Source organism: Delphinus delphis, chromosome X (assembly GCF_949987515.2).
Source record: "Delphinus delphis chromosome X, mDelDel1.2, whole genome shotgun sequence".
NCBI classification, from domain to species: Eukaryota; Metazoa; Chordata; class Mammalia; order Artiodactyla; family Delphinidae; genus Delphinus; species Delphinus delphis.
Genome location: NC_082704.1, coordinates 92,040,115 through 92,062,125, shown reverse-complemented (window position 1 = coordinate 92,062,125; position 22,011 = coordinate 92,040,115). Strand labels below are relative to the sequence as shown.

The window sequence follows — 22,011 nt, the reverse complement described above, 5'->3', positions numbered from 1 at the left end:
ACTGGCCACCTGGAAATGGAGGCAATTTATAGAAAACCGTGAGCAGATCATAGCCTCCTGGAATTCTGCAGCACAATGCTGGCTGGCCTCTGCTAATTTTTTCTTAAAAACCTCGATAGTAAATCCATCCCAAGTAAATTTCAAATCATTCCCTTAGACAAACTGTCCATTCCCATTAAACCACATGAAAAAGGAAATTCCACAGGGAACAATGAAATATACATTAACATCTTTCCTTTCTGTCCCTTAAGTTCCCTGAGTATAAATTCTCTTATCATTTTCTGTGTATTGATTTTATATCAGGAACACTTGGATGATAGTAAACTGGATTAAAGTAAAATGTAATAGGTATTTCTTCTGGGGAAGAAACCATGAAAGAAAGGAGTATCTTTTTTTTTTTCTTCTTTTTTTTTTGCTGTACGCGGGCCTCTCACTGTCGCGGCCTCTCCCGCTGTGGAGCACAGGCTCCGGACGCGCAGGCCCAGCGGCCATGGCTCACGGGCCCAGCCGCTCCGCGGCATGTGGGATCTCCCAGGACCGGGGCACGAACCCGCATCCCCTGCACCGGCAGGCGGACTCTCAACCACTGCGCCACCAGGGAAGCCCCAGGAATATCTTTTTTTATGTTGAAATTGGACCCAGATTTAGAGTAGCAAAATTATATTTCTTGAAGTTATCAAATTAACCATGATCCCCAAAACGACTAACAGACTATTTAGTATCTCGTCGCTGAACAGGTTACTGTGTTAACTACAACATAGTAAAGTTATTAGTGGTGTTTAAATTTAAAATCATGTATATTTTAGTTTATGCTTGCACTTAGCTCACTCAGTGTTAGTTTTCAAACAAAGTTCAGCGCTCCTGTTATTAATAACTTGATATGTTCTGTTAAAGTTTTCGCTTTCTTCCTCTCTAATTCTGAAAATACTTCTAATACATTCTGTTTTTTTTATCTTTTGGCCGTGCCGCGGCACGTGGGATCTTAGTTCCCCGACCAGGGATTGAACCCGCGGCTCCCTGCATTGGAAGTGCGGAGTCCTCATTTCAGCAGATGGAAAAAAGAATGCGGCAAATCAGGACCAATTTCTTCAAGGTTAAGCTAATAATAAACCAGACTACTACCCAAAACATCTTCATGAAAATTAACTAGAGAGTTGGTAGTTCTCTGAAACTTGTATGAATTTTATTTATTACTGAAATTTCTAAAGTCACATTGAAATACACTACAGACCCAAACCACCTATTAGGCAAAATCCCTATGGGCATACAGTCCCTTCGATTGAACTCGGTTAACAGAAGAGGCAAAAGACATAGTTTGTGATGAAATCTAAGATTCAAATGCTCAGTGTTTTCAAGCTGTAATAAAGTATGCATCAATTCCAAGTATCAAGCGTGATATCAAAATTCACATCCATGGGTTTTCTCTTCATAAGCATCAAAAGCAAATTCTGTTCACTGAATTCTATCTTTTGATTTGCACAATGCATTCAGAGATGACTTATAATAAGGAACAAAGTATCCACTGACTGTATCATGTTTAAAAATGCAATTAATATTTCAAAACCACAATTAAAAGGGAAAATGCCTGAAAATTTAACTCTATTAATAAAATTATTTGAGACAATATTATCCTGCCGATAAAAATACATTTCTTGTATATACATGTAGATTTCTACATGAAAGAAAGGATTCAGCTCCAAATAGGAAAGGGCTGACCCTTGATAAAAGACATCTCAGACTGCCAAACTGATGTGATTACCATTGTAAGGTGAACCAAAAACAGAAGGACAAAAGGTAAGTTAAGGGAAGGATAAAAGTTTAGTCACCTGCTTCTGCATAGTGGCAGAGTTGGGTGAGAAGCAGGAGATGAAGGCAGAAATAAGACATAGAAGAAAGGCAAAGAAGGCCTCAGTTCCGACCAGAAATGAATGGAGAATCAAGCAAAGTTGAGAACAGATATTAACTGCAATGAGATGCTTGAAACTAGAATTTGGCAGTTGATAGTCACAGAAGCTCAATTAAATCATCTTAAAGTAGAATTAGATAAAGCATCTAAAATTTCATGGAGAACAAGTATAACAGTGATCAGATAGCTCAGCATGGTATTACCATTTAAAAAACTTTCCCAAATAACATCAAGTCTCCAGAAGACCTTTGCTTTGGATCATGTTCTTTGAAGCTTAAAAAAGTTCCCGACGGACTGGGAGAGACAGCACAGTGCTCCGAACAGAAACTCTGCTGAGATGTGTAACAGAAACTCCATTTGACCCTGGACAGACCCTGGGTCTTGGATTCTTCCAAGTGAGTGCACTGCACCAGGCTTCTTCCAGGTAAAACATTTCATCATTTTGTTGACAATAAATTAAATTGGGATTGTTTAGAACCACCCCAATTCTGGTGGGGAAGGCAAGGGGGAGAAGTTAATCAAGATAAAGAAACGTCACAGAAATTTCATGCAAGGGTAGAGCATTCAAGTTCTTGGTTTCCTAATTAATGCTATATGCAGAAGTATCCTGTAAACTAAATTTGCCTAACAGAAAAGTTCCCACATCCTCAACAGAGAATGACTGCAGTATTTGGGATCCTTGATCAATATGAACTACTTACTGTTTGTTCTCAAAGATTGGGTTCTTTCTTTTTTACCCAAATCCTACACTGAAAGACAACCAAGGTCCTAAATGTTAACCACCAGTCAAATTAGGAATGTTTAAGGAAAATAAATTAACCTTGAAACGAAGATATTTTGGTCAAATTTCAGACATGTATTATTAGAAATTAATTACTGGCCCCACCAGGTTAAAGATGAAGGGAGGCCCTGAGAAGTCTACAGAGCTGATATACACACAAGTGAGGGGTCACTGTTTTAACCTAGTTTTATTAAATATTGCTTCTTTGGGATGTGTTTATAACAACTCCCAGAACATTTTCATGTAAGGATTCAAAGCGGTCATATTAAAATACAGCTTCAATATAAAGTTTATCACAGTTTTACAGTATTCAAAAATGACAGACCTGCCTTAAAAAACAAAACCCAAAAAAGGACTATTACACCCAAAACATAAGAAAACAATTAAATAAACAAATTTGGCATTTCCATAATTTTATAGTATAAAACAGAATATTAAATCTATTACTGGCAAGCGGACACTGACGTATTACCTAATTTGAAATGTGTCCCATTTAAACACACTATACAAGTTCACTATACAAAAGATTGATGGTCTTTTTGATGAAAGAAGTGCACCCTGAAAATTTTTGCCACTTTAGAATATTCAGCTCTTAAAGTCAAAAAAGTCCTTTTGCTTTTTTAAACTGAAGGCTGAATTCAGATTTTTTTTTTTGTTGTTTTGTCTCTTTTGTCAGCCTTCCTGGTTTAAAAACAATAGTATCTATGGACGCCCACCAGGGGGCAGTGTAAGATTAGCCATTAAATCACGAACAGCGGCAAATATTGTGCATTCACCTGCAACAGAGAAAAATGGTCATTAGCTATTCGCAATACAGGAAAGATGATGTTAACACACCGGTGGGGGTAGGGGTAATTAAGTCTAAGATTAGCAAGAACTTTAAAGACCAAAACAAAAGACTAGATTTTAACTGCACGGATTATAGGGGATTAAGCGTTAAGTATCAGATGATACTTGGTTTGGGTTTTGTTTTTTTCATCATGAAGACATTTTGGGCAACTCCCAGTTAGATCTGAATTTAAGACAATATGCCTAGAGTTTCTCTACAGAAACACTGGAGCATTGGATAAGACTTTGAAGTCGGACTTCAAGGCTCCTGACGACCTTTTCTTGAATCTAATGCAAGATCTAATTTTATATTTATATATTAGTTAACAACATCAATCGTGTCCTTCTGATGTTGCATTAAAGGCCAGATAAAAATGTCTACGACAGCACTAATAGAACCTTCTGTGATGACAGAAATATTCTATATGTGTGCTGTGGCTACTGAATACTTGTAATATAGCCAGTGTGACTGAGGAACTGAATTTTACATTTTATTTGATTTTAAATAAATTTAAATAGCCACATGTGAAGAGTGGCAGTTATACTGGACAGTGCAGGTCTATGACACCTATTGGAGTCTCCCTCAAATTTCCAGGAATTGATCAACTTCTGGAGTTCAACGTTAAAATCAATTAATACAAAAATAGAATGATTTCTCCTTCACCGGGGAGGAAGTGATGAGTTTGGGAGGAGGGGAGGGGTGGCTAAAGTACAGCACACCAACAATCCCAAAACAAGATTCGTTTGTGTGCGTGTGTATGGGGGGGTGGTTGGGGGAGGTTAATGATTCATCCTCTCAATTTCCCCTTTGCTCAAAGAACGAAATACCCTGCCTCTTACTTATTGTGTGTGTGTGTGTGTATGTGTACATACATACACACACACACACACACACACACACACACACACGTATCTCAAATATTTCAATACAATAAACCAAAACCAGTTGTAAATATTAGAAACCCCAAACCGGGTCCTTTCCCTAGAGCATGGCCTAACGCTACAGTGGCTGAGAGCGAAGGAAGTGAAGACCTCAATTGAATAATGGCCTTCCGGCAAAGGGCAGGATGTGCAGTGATCCTGCGCAAGTCACTGCAACCTTCTCTCCAACTACTGGAAAATTAAGGTACAGAAAGAAAAATCCAAAGGTTTAACCAGTCTAAGGTCAAATAAAGGAAAAAAAGAAATATACTTCCAAAATATCGCAACAATTTCTTAAATAAAAGAAGTTACAACTTTTTATTTTTTAAAAAACACATTTTCGTTATTGATAGGGAGAAAAACTTGCTCGATCCCAACAGGATCAAACATTCTTTCCTTTAAATTTTAAATTCCATGAGACATAATAATGATAGTCATCTGCTTGCGAAGGAATGGTGTTTATTATCAAAGTTACACTGAACTGCTACTTGGAAAATGCTGATAGCTTTAAACTTTGATTCTGAAGGACCTATTCTGAGCTGAAAGAAGAGAAGTCAAAGGATGAAAGCAGAAAATTATAAGAAGTGGAAGAAGCATTACAACAAAAGAAGCACACCCTTCTCTACTGCCCAGTGTGTTCCTTATAAACTATATGTAGGTGAGAACTTGTCTATGTATACAATATGGGGCAACAAACAGCTGAAAATATAATTTCTCCCATGATTCCTGTGTCTAGTAAAATTTTGACACTGTGGTACCTAAAAAATGTTTCAGAGAACAACTTTCCCTCATTTAAAAAATTAATTCTGTTATCATACTATTCTAAACAGAAAGATACAGAGGACTTCCTTAATATTAGAAATAAGCAAATTTTAATTTAATTTCCTTAACGTTAGACATAAGCAGAATGGAAGAGAAGTTCTCTTTGCTGAGCTTTATGTTTTATAGTAAAAAATTTAGCACTGCCAGAAGTTCCGTGTTAAGCATAGGCTACTCCGGTATTGAAGGGACCTTGTTTATCTACCAGAATCATTCTGGTCTCTTCGAAAATGTTCAGTTTGAGAGCTTCATTGTGCACTTGGTGAAAAGGTTCACTTGCACCCGCCTAACACTTATATAAGAAGCCCAAGGAGCAGTGATGCCATTTGTATCAGCTTTTATTCTTCACAAAACATTTAGAAGATACAGAAGTTTGAGTGATATTATTCTATTCATGACTGAACCATGAAATAGGAGAAACCAACATGCATTTCAACTTGGTGATGTACAGAGTGGCAGGTATCGATGGTGGGGCAGGAATTCACAGCCATGGAAAATTCTATCATCCTAACCTAGGGCTTTGTGGCAACGTGTGCTATAAATACAAGCTTCTGGCATTAGCAACTGGGTCAGTCCCAATAGTAAATCACTAACAAAAATAAAGTCCAGGCAGCAGAGACATGGACAAAACTGAAGAACCAGTGAGAAAGGAAGAAAGCGACAGGCAGACATTAAGAGGGCCACAGCAACCAGAGCTCTACTACTAGGACTGGGGGGCAAGGTGGGTAAGGAGGGAGCAGAGGGGAGAAGGGGGATCTCTCAAAAGAACGTTTATAACATATATGCAATAAAATATCATCTACTTGTCATGTACCTTGTCGTGGTGGGTTCATCTCTGCAAACCTCTTCAGAATGTTGCTGACCATCATGGGAGCAGCAACAGAAGAGTTCTGCTGTCTGGGAATGTCTGCCTGCTGGGTGGTACCTGAAGCCATGTCATAAATGATTGGAACTATAATACTAACAGGTTCTTGGGGAGGGACCGATGTTTTCTGAGTTAGCTGAAGCTGTGGACACAACACAAACAAAAGAGAATAAAAACACAGTAAGAAAACAAAATATTTATGTAAATGTATCAAAAGTACTATCATTTACTCTACTGTCAGATTAAGATACAAGTAAAAGAAAATTAAATAGAACAAGAAAAGTGACAAACAACTAAATATTATGATTAAGATGCAACTGTGTCACACAATTACCTAGTTCAATATATTCCTTACTAAAGGAACCAAGGTTATGTGAGGTCTGACAATTAAGGGATCTGGGCCTATATTTGGCAGCAACAGGTAATTTCTGTAGGTACCCAAAAGATGCTCTGTTATCCTCAAATGGAGTCTCCCTCAGAAGCTCTGCGCACCTGCACCCATATACACACACACACATACACACACAAACACGTGCACGCCAGGTGGTACTTACAAAAAATAGCATTTTGGATTTCAGCACCACAGCAGGTGTCCCAGGAGGTGCAATTGGCGGTGCACTGGGAGGGATCGTCAGGCAAAACTGAACGTTCCATTTTAGCTGTGTTGCCTGGTCAGGAAACTGTTTTGAAAAGAAAAAAAATTATGATAAAGTCATATGAACATTTAAAATTATATTCTAGTGTAGGAGCCTGAAAGGTTAGAGGGAATTTTATACTCAATTATCAGTAGATCATAAAGTTGATAACCTGCCTATTCTCAAAGGAAATATACACATGAAGGTCCTAACTGAAGAGTCAGCTCTGGATTCATGATATGTTCACCTTCCTTCCCTCCCACTTCATTAATTCCCAAGGCCTACGGGTTCTCCTTCCTCGGTGTCTCTGACATCTGTTCCCTCCTCTCTATTTTCACTGATGCCACTGAGCTCAGGGCTCCGTTACTTCTCCCGTGGCCCCCCTAATGGTCCCTTCCATTGGCTGCCTCTCCCAATCCGTCCTTACACCACTGCCAGACAAATGTCCTAGCGCATGGTTCTAATCTAGCTGACAAATGCTCAGTGACATGCAGTGATCCATGCTGCCCCCCTCACCCCCCAAGGACCAACACTGGCATTCAAGGCGCTTAACTGGTGCCAATCTAGACTTCTCAGTCTCATTTCCAACTACTTCCCTAAAACAAACTGCATTAATAATTTTAAACTATATCTACTGGAGCTTTTTTAGTGACATAAATATTTACTCCTTTAAAAACTCAAATGGATTTTTTTTAACATAAATAATGTTTCCTATAGCCTATCAGAGCAGAAGCCAAATGCTGACACTACTAGCAAAAGAACACTGCCGTCCCAATATTAATAATAAAACACCAACTGAAAAAAGGAATGAGGTATTTGGAATTACCCAAAGCAATGCTAGAAACATTAAAATGAAAGGCCTACTGCAAGACTGGAAAAATAAAATTAGCTGCCATCTGGATTCCAGCTATATAACTGTATACTTTCATAGGAAAGAAGAGGCATTTAAAAACCTCCCCAGAGGGAGAGAGGGGGAAGATGGCAGAAGAGTAAGACGCGGAGATCACCTTCCTCCCCACAGATACATCAGAAATACATCTACACGTGGAACAACTCCTACAGAACACCTACTGAACGCTGGCAGAAGACCTCAGACCTCCCAAAAGGCAAGAAACTCCCCACGTACCTGGGTAGGGCAAAAGAGAAAAGAATAAAGAGAGACAAAAGAACAGGGATGGGACCCGCACCAGTGGGAGGGAGCTGTGAAGGAGGAAGGGTTTCCACACACTAGGAAGCCCCTTCGCGGGCGGAGACTGCGGGTGGCGGAAGGGGGGGGAGCTTCAGTGCGGCGGAAGAGAGCGCAGCCACAGGGGTGCGGAGGGCAAAGCGGGAAGATTCCCACACAGAGGATTGGTGCCGACCGGCAATCAATCATCAGCCCGAGAGGCTTGTCTGCTCACCCGCTGGGGTGGGCGGGGCTGGGAGCTGAGGCTCGGGTTTCGGTAGGTGCGCAGGTAGAGGGCTGGGATTGGCTGCGTGAACACAGCCTGAAGGGGGCTAGTGCGCCACGGCTGGCTGGCCGGGAGGGAGTCCGGGGGAAAAGCCTAGAGCTGCCCAAGAGGCAAGAGACTTTTTCTTCCCTCTTTGTTTCCTGGTGCGCGAGGAGAGGGGATTAAGAGCGCTGCTTAAAGGAGCTTCAGAGACGGGCGTGAGCCGCAGTGATCAGCGCGGACCCCGGAAACGGGCATGAGACGCTAAGGCCGCTGCTGCCTCCACCAAGAAGCCTGTGTGCGAGCACACGTCACTCTCCACAACCGCCTTCTGGGGAGCCAGTGCAGCCCGCCACTGCCAGGGTCCCGTGATCCAGGGACAACTTCCCCCGGGAGAACGCACGCCGCGCCTCAGGCTGGTGCAACGTCACGCGGGCCTCTGCTGCCGAAGGCTCGCCCGGCATCTGTACCCCTTCCCGCGCCCCCCCCCCCCCCCCCCCCCCGCCTGAGTGAGCCACAGCCCCTGAATCAGCTGCTCCTTTAACCTCGTCCTATCTGAGGGAAGAACAGACGCCCTCCGGCGACCTACACGCAGAGGCGGGGCCAGATCCAAAGCTGAGCCCCTGGGAGCTGTGCGAACAAAGAAGAGAAAGGGAAATCCCTCCCTGCAGCCTCAGGAGCAGCGGATTAAATCTCCACAATCAACTTGATGTACCCTGCATCTGTGGAATACATGAATAGACAATGAATCATCCCAAATTCAGGAGATGGACGTGGAGAGCAAGATTTACTATTTTTTCCCCTTTTCCTCTTTTGGTGAGTGTGTATGTGTATGCTTCTATGTGAGATTTTGGCTTTTTTTTTTTGCGGTACGCGGGCCTCTCACTGTTGTGGGCTTTCCCTTTGTGGAGCACAGGCTCCGGACGCGCAGGCTCAGCGGCCATGGGTCACGGGCCCAACCGCTCCACGGCATGTGGGATCTTCCCAGACCGGGGCATGAACCTGTGTCCCCTACATCAGCAGGCGGACTCTCAACCACTGCGCCACCAGGGAAGCCCTGTCTGTATAGCTTTGCTTTCACCATTTGTCCTAAGGTTCTGTGCGTCCGTATTTACTTTTATTGTTTTACTTAAAAAAAAATTTCTTAATTATTTTTTATTTTAATAACTTTATTTTATTTTATATTATTTTATTTTATCCTCTTTCTTTCTTCATTTCTTCCTTTCTACTTTTTCTCCATTTTATTCTGAGCCATGTGGATGAAAGGCTCTTGGTGCTGCAGGCAGGAGTCAGCGCTGTGCCTCTGACGTGGAAGAGACAACTTCAGGACACTGGTCCGCAAGAGACCTCCCAGCTCCACGTAATATCAAATGACGAAAATCTCCCAGAGATCTCCATCTCAACACCAACACACAGCCTCACTCAACGACCAGCAAGCTACAGTGCTGGACACCCCATGCCAAACAACTAGCAAGACAGGAACACAACCCCACCCATTAGCAGAGAGGCTGCCTACAATCATAATAAGCCCACAGACACCCCAAAACACACCACCAGACGTGGACCTGCCCACCAGAAAGACAAGATCCAGCCTCATCCACCAGAACACAGGCACTAGTCCCCTCCACCAGGAAGCCTACACAACCCACTGAACCAACTTTAGCCACTGGGGACAGACACCAAAAACAACGGGAACTACGAACCTGCAGCCTGCAAAAAGGAGACCCCAAACACAGTAAGCTAAGCAAAATGAGAAGACAGAACAACACACAGCAGATGAAGGAGCAAGATAAAACCCACCAGACCTAACAAATGAAGAGGAAATAGGCAGTCTACCTGAAAAAGAATTCAGAATAATGATAGTAAAGATGATCCAAAATCTTGGAAATAGAATGGACAAAATGCAAGAAACATTTAACAAGGACCTAGAAGAACTAAAGATGAAACAAGCAATGATGAACAACACAATAAATGAAATTAAAAATACTCTAGATGGGATCAATAGCAGAATAACTGAGGCAGAAGAACGGATAAGTGACCTGGAAGATAAAGTAGTGGAAATAACTACTGCAGAGCAGAATAAAGAAAAAAGAATGAAAAGAACTGAGGACAGTCTCAGAGACCTCTGGGACAACTTTAAACGCACCAACATTCGAATTATAGGGGTTCCAGAAGAAGAGAAAAAGAAAGGGACTGAGAAAATATCTGAAGAGATTATAGTTGAAAACTTCCCTAATATGGGAAAGGAAATAGTCAATCAAGTTCAGGAAGCACAGAGAGTCCCATACAGGATAAATATAAGGAGAAATACGCCAAGACACCTATTAATCAAACTGTCAAAAATTAAATACAAAGAAAACATATTAAAAGCAGCAAGGGAAAAACAACAAATAACACACAAGGGAATCCCCATCAGGTTAACAGCTGATCTTTCAGCAGAAACTCTGCAAGCCAGAAGGGACTGGCAGGACATATTTAAAGTGATGAAGGAGAAAAACCTGCAACCAAGATTACTCTACCCAGCAAGGATCTCATTCAGATTTGATGGAGAAATTAAAACCTTTACAGACAAGCAAAAGCTGAGAGAGTTCAGCACCACCAAACCAGCTTTACAACAAATGCTAAAGGATCTTCCCTAGGCAAGAAACACAAGAGAAGGAAAAGACCTATAATAACAAACCGAAAGCAATTAAGAAAATGGAAATAGGAGCATACATACCGATAATTACCTTAAATGTAAATGGACTAAATGCTCCCACCAAAAGACACAGACTGGCTGAATGGATACAAAAACAAGACCCATATATATGCTGTCTACAAGAGACCCACTTCAGACCTAGAGACACATACAGACTGAAAGTGAGGGGATGGAAAAAGATATTCCATGCAAATGGAAACCGAAAGAAAGCTGGAGTAGCAATTCTCATATCAGACAAAATAGACTTTAAAATAAGGACTATTAGAAGAAACAAAGACGGACACTACATAATGATCAAGGGATCGATCCAAGAAGAAGATATAACAATTGTAAATATTTATGCACCCAACATAGGAGCACCTCAATACATAAGGCCAATACTAACAGCCATAAAAGGGGAAATCGACAGTAACACATTCATAGTAGGGGACTTTTAACACCCCACTTTCACCAATGGACAGATCATCCAAAATGAAAATAAATAAGGAAACACAAGCTTTAAATGATACATTAAACAAAATGGACTTAATTGATGTTTATAGGACATTCCATCCAAAAACAACAGAATACACATTTTTCTCAGGTGCTCATGGAACATTCTCCAGGATAGATCATATCTTGGGTCACAAATCAAGCCTTGGTACATTTAAGAAAATTGAAATTGTACCAAGTATCTTTTCTGACCACAACGCTATGAGACTAGATATCAATTACAGGAAAAGATGTGTAAAAAATACAAACACATGGAAGCTAAACAATACACTACTTGATAACGAAGTGATCACTGAAGGAGTCAAAGAGGAAATCAAAAAATACCTAGAAACAAATGACAATGGAGACACGATGACCCAAAACCTATGGGATGCAGCAAAAGCAGTTCTAAGAGGGAAGTTTATAGCAATACAATCCTACCTTAAGAAACAGGAAACATCTCGAATAAACAACCTAACCTTGAACCGAAAGCAATTAGAGAAAGAAGAACAAAAACCCCCAAAGTTAGCAGAAGGAAAGAAATCATAAAGAGGAGATCAGAAATAAATGAAAAAGAAATGAAGGAAATGATAGCAAAGATCAATAAAACTAAAAGCTGGTTCTTTGAGAAGATAAACAAAATTGATAAACCATTAGCCAGACTCATCAAGAAAAAAAGACCTGTATGCAGAAAATTATAAGACACTGATGAAAGAAATTAAAGATGATACAAATAGATGGAGAGATATACCATGTTCTTGGATTGGAAGGATCAACATTGTGAAAATGACTCTACTCCCCAAAGCAATCTACAGATTCAATGCAATCCCTATCAAACTACCACTGGCATTTTTCACAGAACTAGAACAAAAAATTTCACAATTTGTATGGAAACACAAAAGACCCCAAACAGCCAAAGCAATCTTGGGAAAGAAAAACGGAGCCGGAGGAATCAGGCTCCCTGACTTCAGACTATACTACAAAGGTACAGTAATCAAGTAAAGATGTAAAAAAAAAAAAAAATCTCCACAGAAAGGACAGATTTTTCAATAAATGGTATCAGGGCAGTTGGGGGCATCTGAAAAAATTGGACCCATACCTCACCGTTTGACCCCAAGATATATTTTAAATAGATCAAATATGTAAGTAGTTTACAAAATGATTCCGTAACAGTATTAGGAGAAGCCACGGGAGGATTATTTCATGATCTGGGAGTAGGAAGAGTATATTAAATGTATCTTTTTATAAGAGAGAAGCCACTGATAACTTGGATTGCCTGTGGGGAGGAGGACTAGATGGCTGGATAGGGATGGATGTGAAATTTCCCACTGTATCACCTTGTTCTAAATTCAAAAGATATAAGAGGATTGTGTTACCTACCCAAAGACAAATAAAATTTAAGTTAAAAATTAAGGATGCAAGAGAAAAATGAAGTACATAACATAAATGGGTGAAAACCAACATATACTGTTCCCACCAACTCCAACCTCCTCAGACCGACCTGGCTAGAAAAGTCTGTGTGTCTCTGTAACTTACCAACTCTAGCTTCATAATATGCACACAGTCCCTGAGGATGTGTGTAGGAGCTCCTAACAGCTTGGTGAAAGCTATTAATGTATTGGCTTTAAATGGCGGTCCTGCAACCTACAAGGATAAATAAAGCAAGTTAAGTTACTCTTCATTCTACCTTGACTCCTCTGTTTCACCGACTGTATTAAAATTATGCATTAAGAAACACATACTCTTGTTTCAAAGAATTTCTCTAAAACTTGAAGTTCATCAGGCTTCCACTGTCCTGCATTTTCGGGTGTCACTTTCAGCTGAAGTGTTTGGTTGGTTTTGGGACTAAGGGCTACTCTGCATTTCAGCGCATCAGTCTTAAACATAATCACTCCAGGTTCATTGGAATTTATCAGCTGTAGCTGAAAAACAAGAAGCATGCATCAGATTAACATGTGAAATAATATGTAAGTCAAAGGGAAAATGGAAATGTTAACTAGAGAAATGTTTCAAAAGGAAAACAACTAAGTTGGTACCTGTTCCACAAAAAGGTATCTAGGCACTGGGCACCAGCAATTGCTAACCATATAGCAAAGAGAGGCAATCAGACATTATGTGTCTCCTGATGGAAGAACATAACACCACCTATCAAAACCACAACCAGCTTGAGCCTGAATTCAGTAGTCAGATCCACAGGGTTGATCAATATTACAGAAATATGGAGGTCAAAAGAACATGTTAGATGATTCCAAAGGGATGCAATCAGCAAGATCCAGACTGAGAAACTCCACAGGACAAATGATATGGCTTCTTCAACAAATACATTATCTAATGAGAAATGGAGGGGGAACCTATTGTTTAGAAAGGACTTAAGAACATGTATGGATTTTGATTCAGATGGTAAAACCTGTGACAACTTGGGAAATCTGGACACCAATTAGAAATCTGATGATAAAGAAACTATGGATGAAATGATGTGAGGAATTTGCTGTCAAACAATCTGGGAGGAGGAGTTATAGGTGAAACAATGTTAGTGTGAGTTCACTGTGTTGAAGGTGGGTGATGAGAACAGACAGGTTTATTATATAATTCTCTCTACTTTTGTATATGCTTAAAATTGTCCACAATAAGTTTTAAAAAAAAGATCCAGTAGGAAGAAAGAATAGAGTTCAATTACAAAATGTTAGATCTGGACTGGGACGATATGCTAGGCCAGGGGTTGGTAAATATTTGAGGTTCTATGGTCTCTGCTGCAACCACCCATAGACAATATGCAATTGAATGCGTGTGGCTGTGTTCCAATGAAACTTTACAAAAACAGGTGGAGGGCAGGACTTGGCCTCCAGGCCCATAGTTTACTGACCTCTGCACTAGCCTAATATGCTGATTATGCAGATGAGCAAAATGAGGTGCAAAGGGCTGAAAGCTTACATGGCTGTTAAGTGGCAGAGGTGAGGCTAGATCACAGGTCTGATGATAACTTTTGAATGCTAATTTATTTCAACTTACGTTAAAACTTTTCTTTCTTTCAAATTTGAATATAAAGGTTGCAAAATAGCTTGGCGCCATCTGTGGTGAGGCTATTTTAAACGTTCACCATTCTGACTACCTCATTAACATAAATATCAATAATAATTATTATAAATAAGAGGTAACTGAATACCAAAACATTATGTAAAGGTTTTATATGAAGTTATCTCAAATTTCCACAACTGTTGTGAGTTAGGTAGATACTACTATCTACTATTATCAAAAAAGGTGAAGAAATGTGCCGAAGCTCGTACCAGCCAGTGGCATGGCCTGGCTACAAACTGGGGTAGCCTGACTATAGAACTGGTGCTCTCAACTCTGAACTGTCTCCTAAGGTATCACCACAGGATAGAAGTCTTTTTCTATAAGAGTTTTAAATCAATTCAGTTGCTCATGTGTTTTTTTAAAATACTTATTTATTTATTTATTCTGGCTGTGCCAGGTCTTAGTTGCAGCATGTAGAATCTAGTTCCCTGACTAGGGATCGAACCCAGGCCCTGTGCACTGGAAGCACGTCTTAGCCACTGGACCGCCATGGAAATCCCCAATCGCTCGTGTATTTAAAAAGTAGCTCTCATCCTTGTGATCATAAATAATTTCACGATCACAGATTCCGATTCAGCCTGCCTGCAGAAGCATTCCAGAGGGCAAATAGTTCCTCGTATGCTATTCTCTACCAAGTCAGATCCTGGGTGCACCTGTTCTACGGTATCGTGGGGACCTATCCCCAGGTCCATGATAGCCACAGTATGGCAAATTGTAAGTGAAGGAATTTGTTAATGTAAGAATGGAAAAGAAAATAGTGGATCCATTTTTAATGCTAGGGTGGAGGGCAAAACACAATGCTAACAGGCTGGTTAAAGGAGGTGAGGGAATAGCACTTCAGTTCAGATCCTACTCTAGGAAGCAACTTAGCACCTGCTTTGACAATCACCACTTAGGAATTCAGCAGGTACCCACATACCGTTTCTTGTTGAATAATTCTTTGAAGGTGTCGTCTCATGATGACGGATCCAAGGAATCTCTCAAGCGGAGAACAAAGGTAACTACCTGCTAGGCCGGGCACGAGGCCTGGCGTTGGAGAGGGCAGCAGTAAAATATTCAAGGCACTGTGAGTGAGGATGGTAGGGATGGAGGCCGCCCAGGAGCGCTGAGGTAGTTTACGAGGTGGAGGCATGTTTGTGGGCATCGTTTGGGAACCTTTTGGGAAGGAAAACGTCATTTTTTTTTTTACAAATACACACAATCTCGTTGTTCCCTGTTTTGCTTTTATTAAACACCTTTACTTTTCTATAGCAATCCATACTGTTTCCGTTACTCCCTGTGGTGTTAACAATCACATATTAGTTTCCTTACAGTTATTCTCCTCCCTGCAGCCAGGTCCCTTGCAGTGTGACTTTGCAGCAGTTCCTTCAAGGAGTGGGGTCTACTTCTTTACTTGGGATCTGGGCTGGCCTTGTGACTTGCTGTGGCCTACAGAATGCAGTGGAAATGACACAGTGCCAGCTGCAGGCCTAGGCTTTTACTGACTCTCTTGGAATTCTGTCTAGCCCCAGGTGAGCAAGCCCATGGTCAAGTATGAGACCACAAGAAGCAGAGAGAAGCCAGGCCCCAGCCAACCCAGGAGCTGACCACAGATGCATGAGTGAGCCCAGCAGAGCCTGGAAGAATCACCCAGCTGGGCTCAGCCCAAATTGCCAATCTGCAGAACAGCGAGCGAACATATGATTGTTGTTTTAAGCCACTAAAAGTCACATGGCAAAAGCTAATGAACATATGTGTACAATTCTTCTTTTCTGTGTTAATTTGCATAACCTTGTCAGTTACCTTTAGGTATCTTTTAAGGTCTAGTAGTGCAGCTAAGTTAGTAGTCATAACAGAGGTACAGGGTTCACCTCAGAAGACTTCTGGAGGAGACATTCTCCTTTCTTACATTTTGCCCGACTTTTACAAATTTAACTACTGTTACAACTAATTTACTAAATGGATAAAAGTTTAAGTTACTGAGTATCCTTATTAAGTCATGACTTTCAAATGCGAGGTTGAGGACAGAATGATTAAAACAGGTCATTTATGTTATTCTAAAAGCTAACATAAAAGTGTCGATGACACTCACTTGTTCCAGCTCGAGGGGAATGAGAAGCATCTGGAACTGGAGAATGTAGTGATGGGTTGGCTGGTGACATCCCAGGCATGCGTGTTGCTGGTGAGGGGCCAGACACTTGAGGAGACCCTGGCCAGTTCCCTGCTCGTCCACTTGGTGACACCATAGTGTATGGAGAACTAGGGTCCAGGGTTCCTGTAAACAAGTAAACAAATGGCTTTCAAAACCTATATTTTAATAGCTGAAAAGCTATTAAATAGCTGACAACATTCAAATGCTTAAACCCCACGTGGTGATATTTTGTCTTTCAGTAAGATATTTCACTGAAGCCTGATGCACATGGCACATTTGAATCTCTATTTGGTGTAGTTTTTGTACTTTTGAACATGATAAAAAAAATTAGGAAGGTAAAAAAATACTGAGAAAGGATAAAATTTACCTTTACACAAGCTCCAAGATGTGTAATATGTAACAATCTACTTTACACTATATAACAAACACTGTGTTTGAAAATATTAAGCAAAAAAATCTCAAAGCTCCTTTAAGGGTAGAAATCTTATATTTTTAAACTAACCCTGACAAATTATGTTTTCATTCTACTCAGAGAAGGCTGAAGAGAGGGAATTTTCCATTTTCTTTATTTAGTAAAGGGTACAGTGACTAAGAAATGCACCAAGAATCAAATTTTGAAAGCAGTGACCTCCTGAACAATCTGATATTTAAATTTCACCCTGCAGATACTTTTAACTTATTTACACCTCTTTGTAACCAAATGACGAAATGAGAAAATACTTCTACCATATATCAGAGAATAAATGTTCCTTACTTAGAAATCTTACAAATCGGTAAGAAAAAACACAAGAATATAGGCAAAGGATATAAACTGGCAGGTGTACAATAAGAAACACGAAAGACTAATGAACATAAAAAAAAGTTCAACTTCACTAATAATCAAAAAACCACACATCGAACAGTAATATGCCATTTTTTACCTATCAAAATGACCAAGATTTTAAAAAATCACAATACCCCTTGTTGGCAATGATGCAGGAAAACAGACATTCTTGTACAATACTAGAGGAAATTGGTACGGCCTTTTAGGTGAGCAATTTGCAGTATGTTTCAAAAGCTTTAGAATTTCTCAAACCCTTTGAGACAGCAATTCCACTTCTAGGAACTTACCTAAGAAGATAATCCTGCGAGCAGAGAAGACACCATTTTCAGTTGTGAAAAAATAGAAACATTCTAAACGTATCGTAATAAGAGAACGGTTAAATCATGGTATGCCCAGACAAGGGGATACTATGAAGCCATTTAGTATGACGGTGTAGTTTTTACTGACAGAAATGTTCCTGCAAATATTAATAGTAAAGAGGAAAATCACAGATGCTACACAGCTGTAAAACCTGAGGAAGCTCTTTATGTTCAGATTTGGCACGGGATTCATGATACAGTTAAGTGACGAACGTAAGGCACCGAAGACGGTGTGCAGTGTGGTGCCATGTGTGTAAAAGAGAGGGGGAAGAACAACCCGCATAAGACATCCCTCCAAGAATGCACGAGAAATCAGTAGCACTAAATGCCTTTGGGAGGAAGAACTAGGTGGTTGGTGGACTCGAAAGGAAACACCTCACTGGCTACCTCTTCTATTCTTTCTCTTTTTGAACAAATTCAAAATAGAATTTTTGAGTTAAAAAATTCAAGTCTCAAAACAATACATATGGTAGGGTCCCAATTTTGTGTGTGGGGGGTGGTGTTTAAGGGGAGAGAAGAAGATGGGTAGAGAGCAAGATAGAGCAACAGAGATTTGGGCGGGCAGGCAGGCAAGCGGGGGTGCGTGACAGGCCGAGTGAGGGGGAGAGAGAGTGCGAAGCAGACAGACTAGCTGGTAGATCTCTTCGTTGTGTGATTAGGAAAAACGTATTCTTATTTTTGGCCGCAGCACGTGGGATCTTAGTTCCGAACCCGGGCCCCCTGCAGTGGAAGCGCGGAGTCCTAACCACTGGACCACCAGGGAATTCCCAGGAAAAACGTACTTTCTTTCGCTATTTCCCCAATACACAAGTGCTAATTTTGCAAAAAGAAAATTTATTTAACAAAAACTTATTTAACAAAAACTACTTTCACATCAAACTCTTATGTTCTAGCAATTTCCGGTATGGACTCACCATGTGGACTAGCAAAACTGGCCCCTGGTCCTATTGAGATTCCATGCGAGGAAGGGGGAGGAGTTGGAACAAATGATGCTGGTGATGGGGCTCTCAAAGCCCCACTGGGGGAGCTGGCGGCATGCAGATTTCCTAATAAAGGAAAATAATTATAGATGATCTTGCAGGACACATATTATGTCCTGTCCAAGGACCCCGAGTTAAGACTCTCTACAGACTAAAGAAACAAGTAGTAAAGCTCCCGTAAGTAGCACAAAGAAAAACTGGAACAATTTCAGTATGGAAAAAGAGAGACATCAATTCCATGGGGTCCAAATTCTAGCTCTTATATTGACTGATGTTTAAAAAAAAAAGCCAGTGTACTTTTTTATCCACTCACTCACTCATTCAACAAGTAGGCATGAACATCAATTTCATGCCAAGCATTGTTGTAGGTACTGGGGATGCAGCAGTTAACAAGAGACAAAAACTCCTGCCCTCATGGAGTTTATATTCTAGTATAATGAGAAAGACAAACAAATATATGTCAGGTTATGCTAAGTGCTATGGAGAAAAACAGGGCAAGGTAAGGGGGCTGTATCGTGTAGTGGTGGAGGTGGGTGCTGTTCTTTATATAGAGCAACCAGGGACCTCTCTGAGAAGGGGCTATGTGGGCTGAGACATGAAGTGAAGGATCAGAAGAGCTAGTGCAAAGGCCCCAATGGTAGCAGCAGTTATAAATAACAGGGGGAGGCCAGTGTGGCTGGAGCAGCGTGAGCAAGGCGGGGAGCGGGGAACGGAAGACGATCAGGTCAGAGAGGTGGGAGGAGGGTCCCAGATCACACAGGGACTTGTAGGCCACTCTAAGGACTTAGGGTTTACCCTGAATGAGATGGGAGGCCACTGCAGAGTCTGGAGCAGAGGAGTCATGACCTAACTTCTGTTCCAGAAGGATCACTCTAGCTGCTGTTGAAAAACAGACTATAGGGCAGGAGGCAGCGAAACCAGTTAGAGGCAACTGCAATTACCCAGGTGAGGGATGGCTAATGACCCGGGAAAGGGTGAAGGCTGAGATGGTGAAGGTGGTTAGATTCTGGATAAATTCTGAAGATGGAGCTGACAGTATTCGGTAACTGACTGACTGTGGGTGTGAGAGAAAGAGGAGTCCAACATGACTCCTACAGCTTTGGCCCAAGTAACAGGAAGGAAGGAAGAAGCTGCCACCTGCTGAGATGCAGTGCCTATGGGAGAAGCAGCACAGGGCAGGGTTGGGGGGTGTTAGGAATTCAGTTTCAGCCATGCTGCGTTTCAGATGTTGACTAAACATCTACATAGAAATGCTGAATAGTTAGCTGGAAAAGACAGGACTCGAGTTTGGGGGAGAGGCCTAGATGGAGCTATAAAAAACTCGGAGACATGAGCTTAAAGATGGTATTTAGCCACAGGACTAGCTTTAGTTTAGGATGATGAAGGGTGGGGACTATGGCTATCAAAACTATCAGTGCAACATTAAAATACTTGCTACATTACCATGACTATCCTCAATACCAGCAGCTTTCAAATTCTCTACTATGTAAGAGAATTTCATATTTTTAATGTTCTATTAATATCTAATGCAGTACTAATTCAATACAGTATGAATTCAATAGTAACATATTGATATTCAATAAATGTTAATCAACTTGATTAACCTTTAAGTATTATATTTACATATTTAGCTGTGTGATCTGGACTAGTGACTTAACTTCTCCATGCCTCGGTATTCGTTTAACCGTTTATTCCCTAGGGAATAAACGAATTCGTTTAATTTGTTTAATCCCTAGGCATTACCCGTTTAATGCCTAGGGCTTAAATGGGTAAAGTGCTTAGAACAGGGCTTGGCACACAGGAAGCACTATATACCTGTCTGCTACTAAAATTATTTCAAAATAATCATCTCTCCTTCCTTCTATACGAAACCAGTCTCAACCCACATCCTAGAAACTCCCTCCCCTCGGGTGCTGGGACCCCGCTTCCCGTTCTCCCCCTTGCTCCCCAGCTGCTCCTCCTCAGGCTCCCACACTGTCTACTGTCGGAGCTTCACAGGGTCTGAGTCTCCCACCAGCTCAGGGTTCAGGGGCCTTCAATGACACGACAATGACTTCCAAGTCTTCACCTGGGGTCCCACCATCTCTGATGAGCAGGGAAGGGCTCATCTACGCTAAAAATCCGATACCAGCGCTCCTTGCTAGAAGGTAAGCTCGAGAAGCAGGACTGCTATCGGGCTCACTGCTGAATCCCCAGCACCGTGCAGCATTAGACACAGAGCAACCACTTAAGACAAACCAACGAATTAATTGTTCTGTTAAAAGTCAAAATTTAGCATTCTCCCGCAATTTTTTTTTTAAGATTTTTTTTGATGTGGACCATTTTTAAAGTCTTTATTGAACTTGTTACAATATTGCTTCTGTTTTATATGTTGGTTTTTTGACCGCGAGGCATGTGGGATCTTAGCTCCCCGACCAGGGATCGAACCTGCACTTTCGTGCATCGGAAGGCGAAGTCTTAGCCACTGGACCGCCAGGGAAGTCCCTCTCCAGCAGTTTTTACAGCGTACTTCGTGGGGTCGCCAACAGAGCCATCTTGTTCAGACAAGTAGGTTGTGGCCTGCCTGACTCTGAGGTGGGGCACTGTTCACATACACCTGGGCTCTGCCAACTCCTTCTGTAAGGGGGCTTTTCTGAAACGGGTCGTCGTAGCGGGAAAGCAGCCACAGACACTACATAAATGGATGTGGCTGTGTTCCGATGAAACTATTTACAAAACCAGGTGGTGGATAGGATGTGGCCCACAGGCCTTAGCGTGTCGACCTCTGACATAGATCACGTTGTGATTCTTGGAGTTGCGCCATGAGTCTGGCTCTGGGTGACAACAACTCCACTTAACTCAAACCTTTTAAAAGTGCTCCTGAATCACGAACATAGATTTCACAACCCTGCCATAATGAATGAATGGCAAATATCCAGCCACGGACTAGCAAAGCAGTTCCCTCTGACATCTACGGCTACATCTGTAGTATTTCTCACGGTGTGTGTGCGTGTGTGTATGCGTGTTGTCTATTTTGGATCTGAAAGTTGAACACAACAAGAGAATAAGTAATATCTTACCTGGAGACTGTGTGTGCATCATAGAGGGAGACTGGTTAACTGTGCTGTGATAAGATGTAGGGGGCGAAGTTAGAGGATAAGCGCCTGATGATCCTGGCTGCTTTGGAAATGGCTGAAAAGAAGAACATTCCATGTTGGTAAAATGGCCAACCATGCAGGTTATGTGAGTGTGGCTTTCCCCAATAAAGAGCTACAGTGTTGACAGTTACACACATCCCTGGTTACCAAAT

The 22,011-nt window shown here is 41.3% G+C and overlaps 1 protein-coding gene across 1 annotated transcript in view; it reads right to left on the bottom strand.

Moving 5' to 3' along the window:
* Positions 1 to 1,161: 1,161 nt before the first annotated feature.
* Positions 1,162 to 22,011, bottom strand: part of MED14 (mediator complex subunit 14) — a 74,974-nt gene continuing 54,124 nt past the window's right edge. Inside the window, exons 23-31 of the mRNA XM_060002155.2 lie at positions 21,782 to 21,893; positions 18,657 to 18,788; positions 16,501 to 16,683; positions 15,349 to 15,584; positions 13,097 to 13,276; positions 12,891 to 12,998; positions 6,675 to 6,800; positions 6,070 to 6,262; positions 1,162 to 3,463 (exon numbers count right to left, since the gene is read on the bottom strand). Of these exons, the coding sequence (XP_059858138.1) occupies positions 3,390 to 3,463; positions 6,070 to 6,262; positions 6,675 to 6,800; positions 12,891 to 12,998; positions 13,097 to 13,276; positions 15,349 to 15,584; positions 16,501 to 16,683; positions 18,657 to 18,788; positions 21,782 to 21,893 (1,344 nt within the window). The 3' untranslated portion in view covers positions 1,162 to 3,389. The remainder of the gene's footprint in view (positions 3,464 to 6,069; positions 6,263 to 6,674; positions 6,801 to 12,890; positions 12,999 to 13,096; positions 13,277 to 15,348; positions 15,585 to 16,500; positions 16,684 to 18,656; positions 18,789 to 21,781; positions 21,894 to 22,011) is intronic.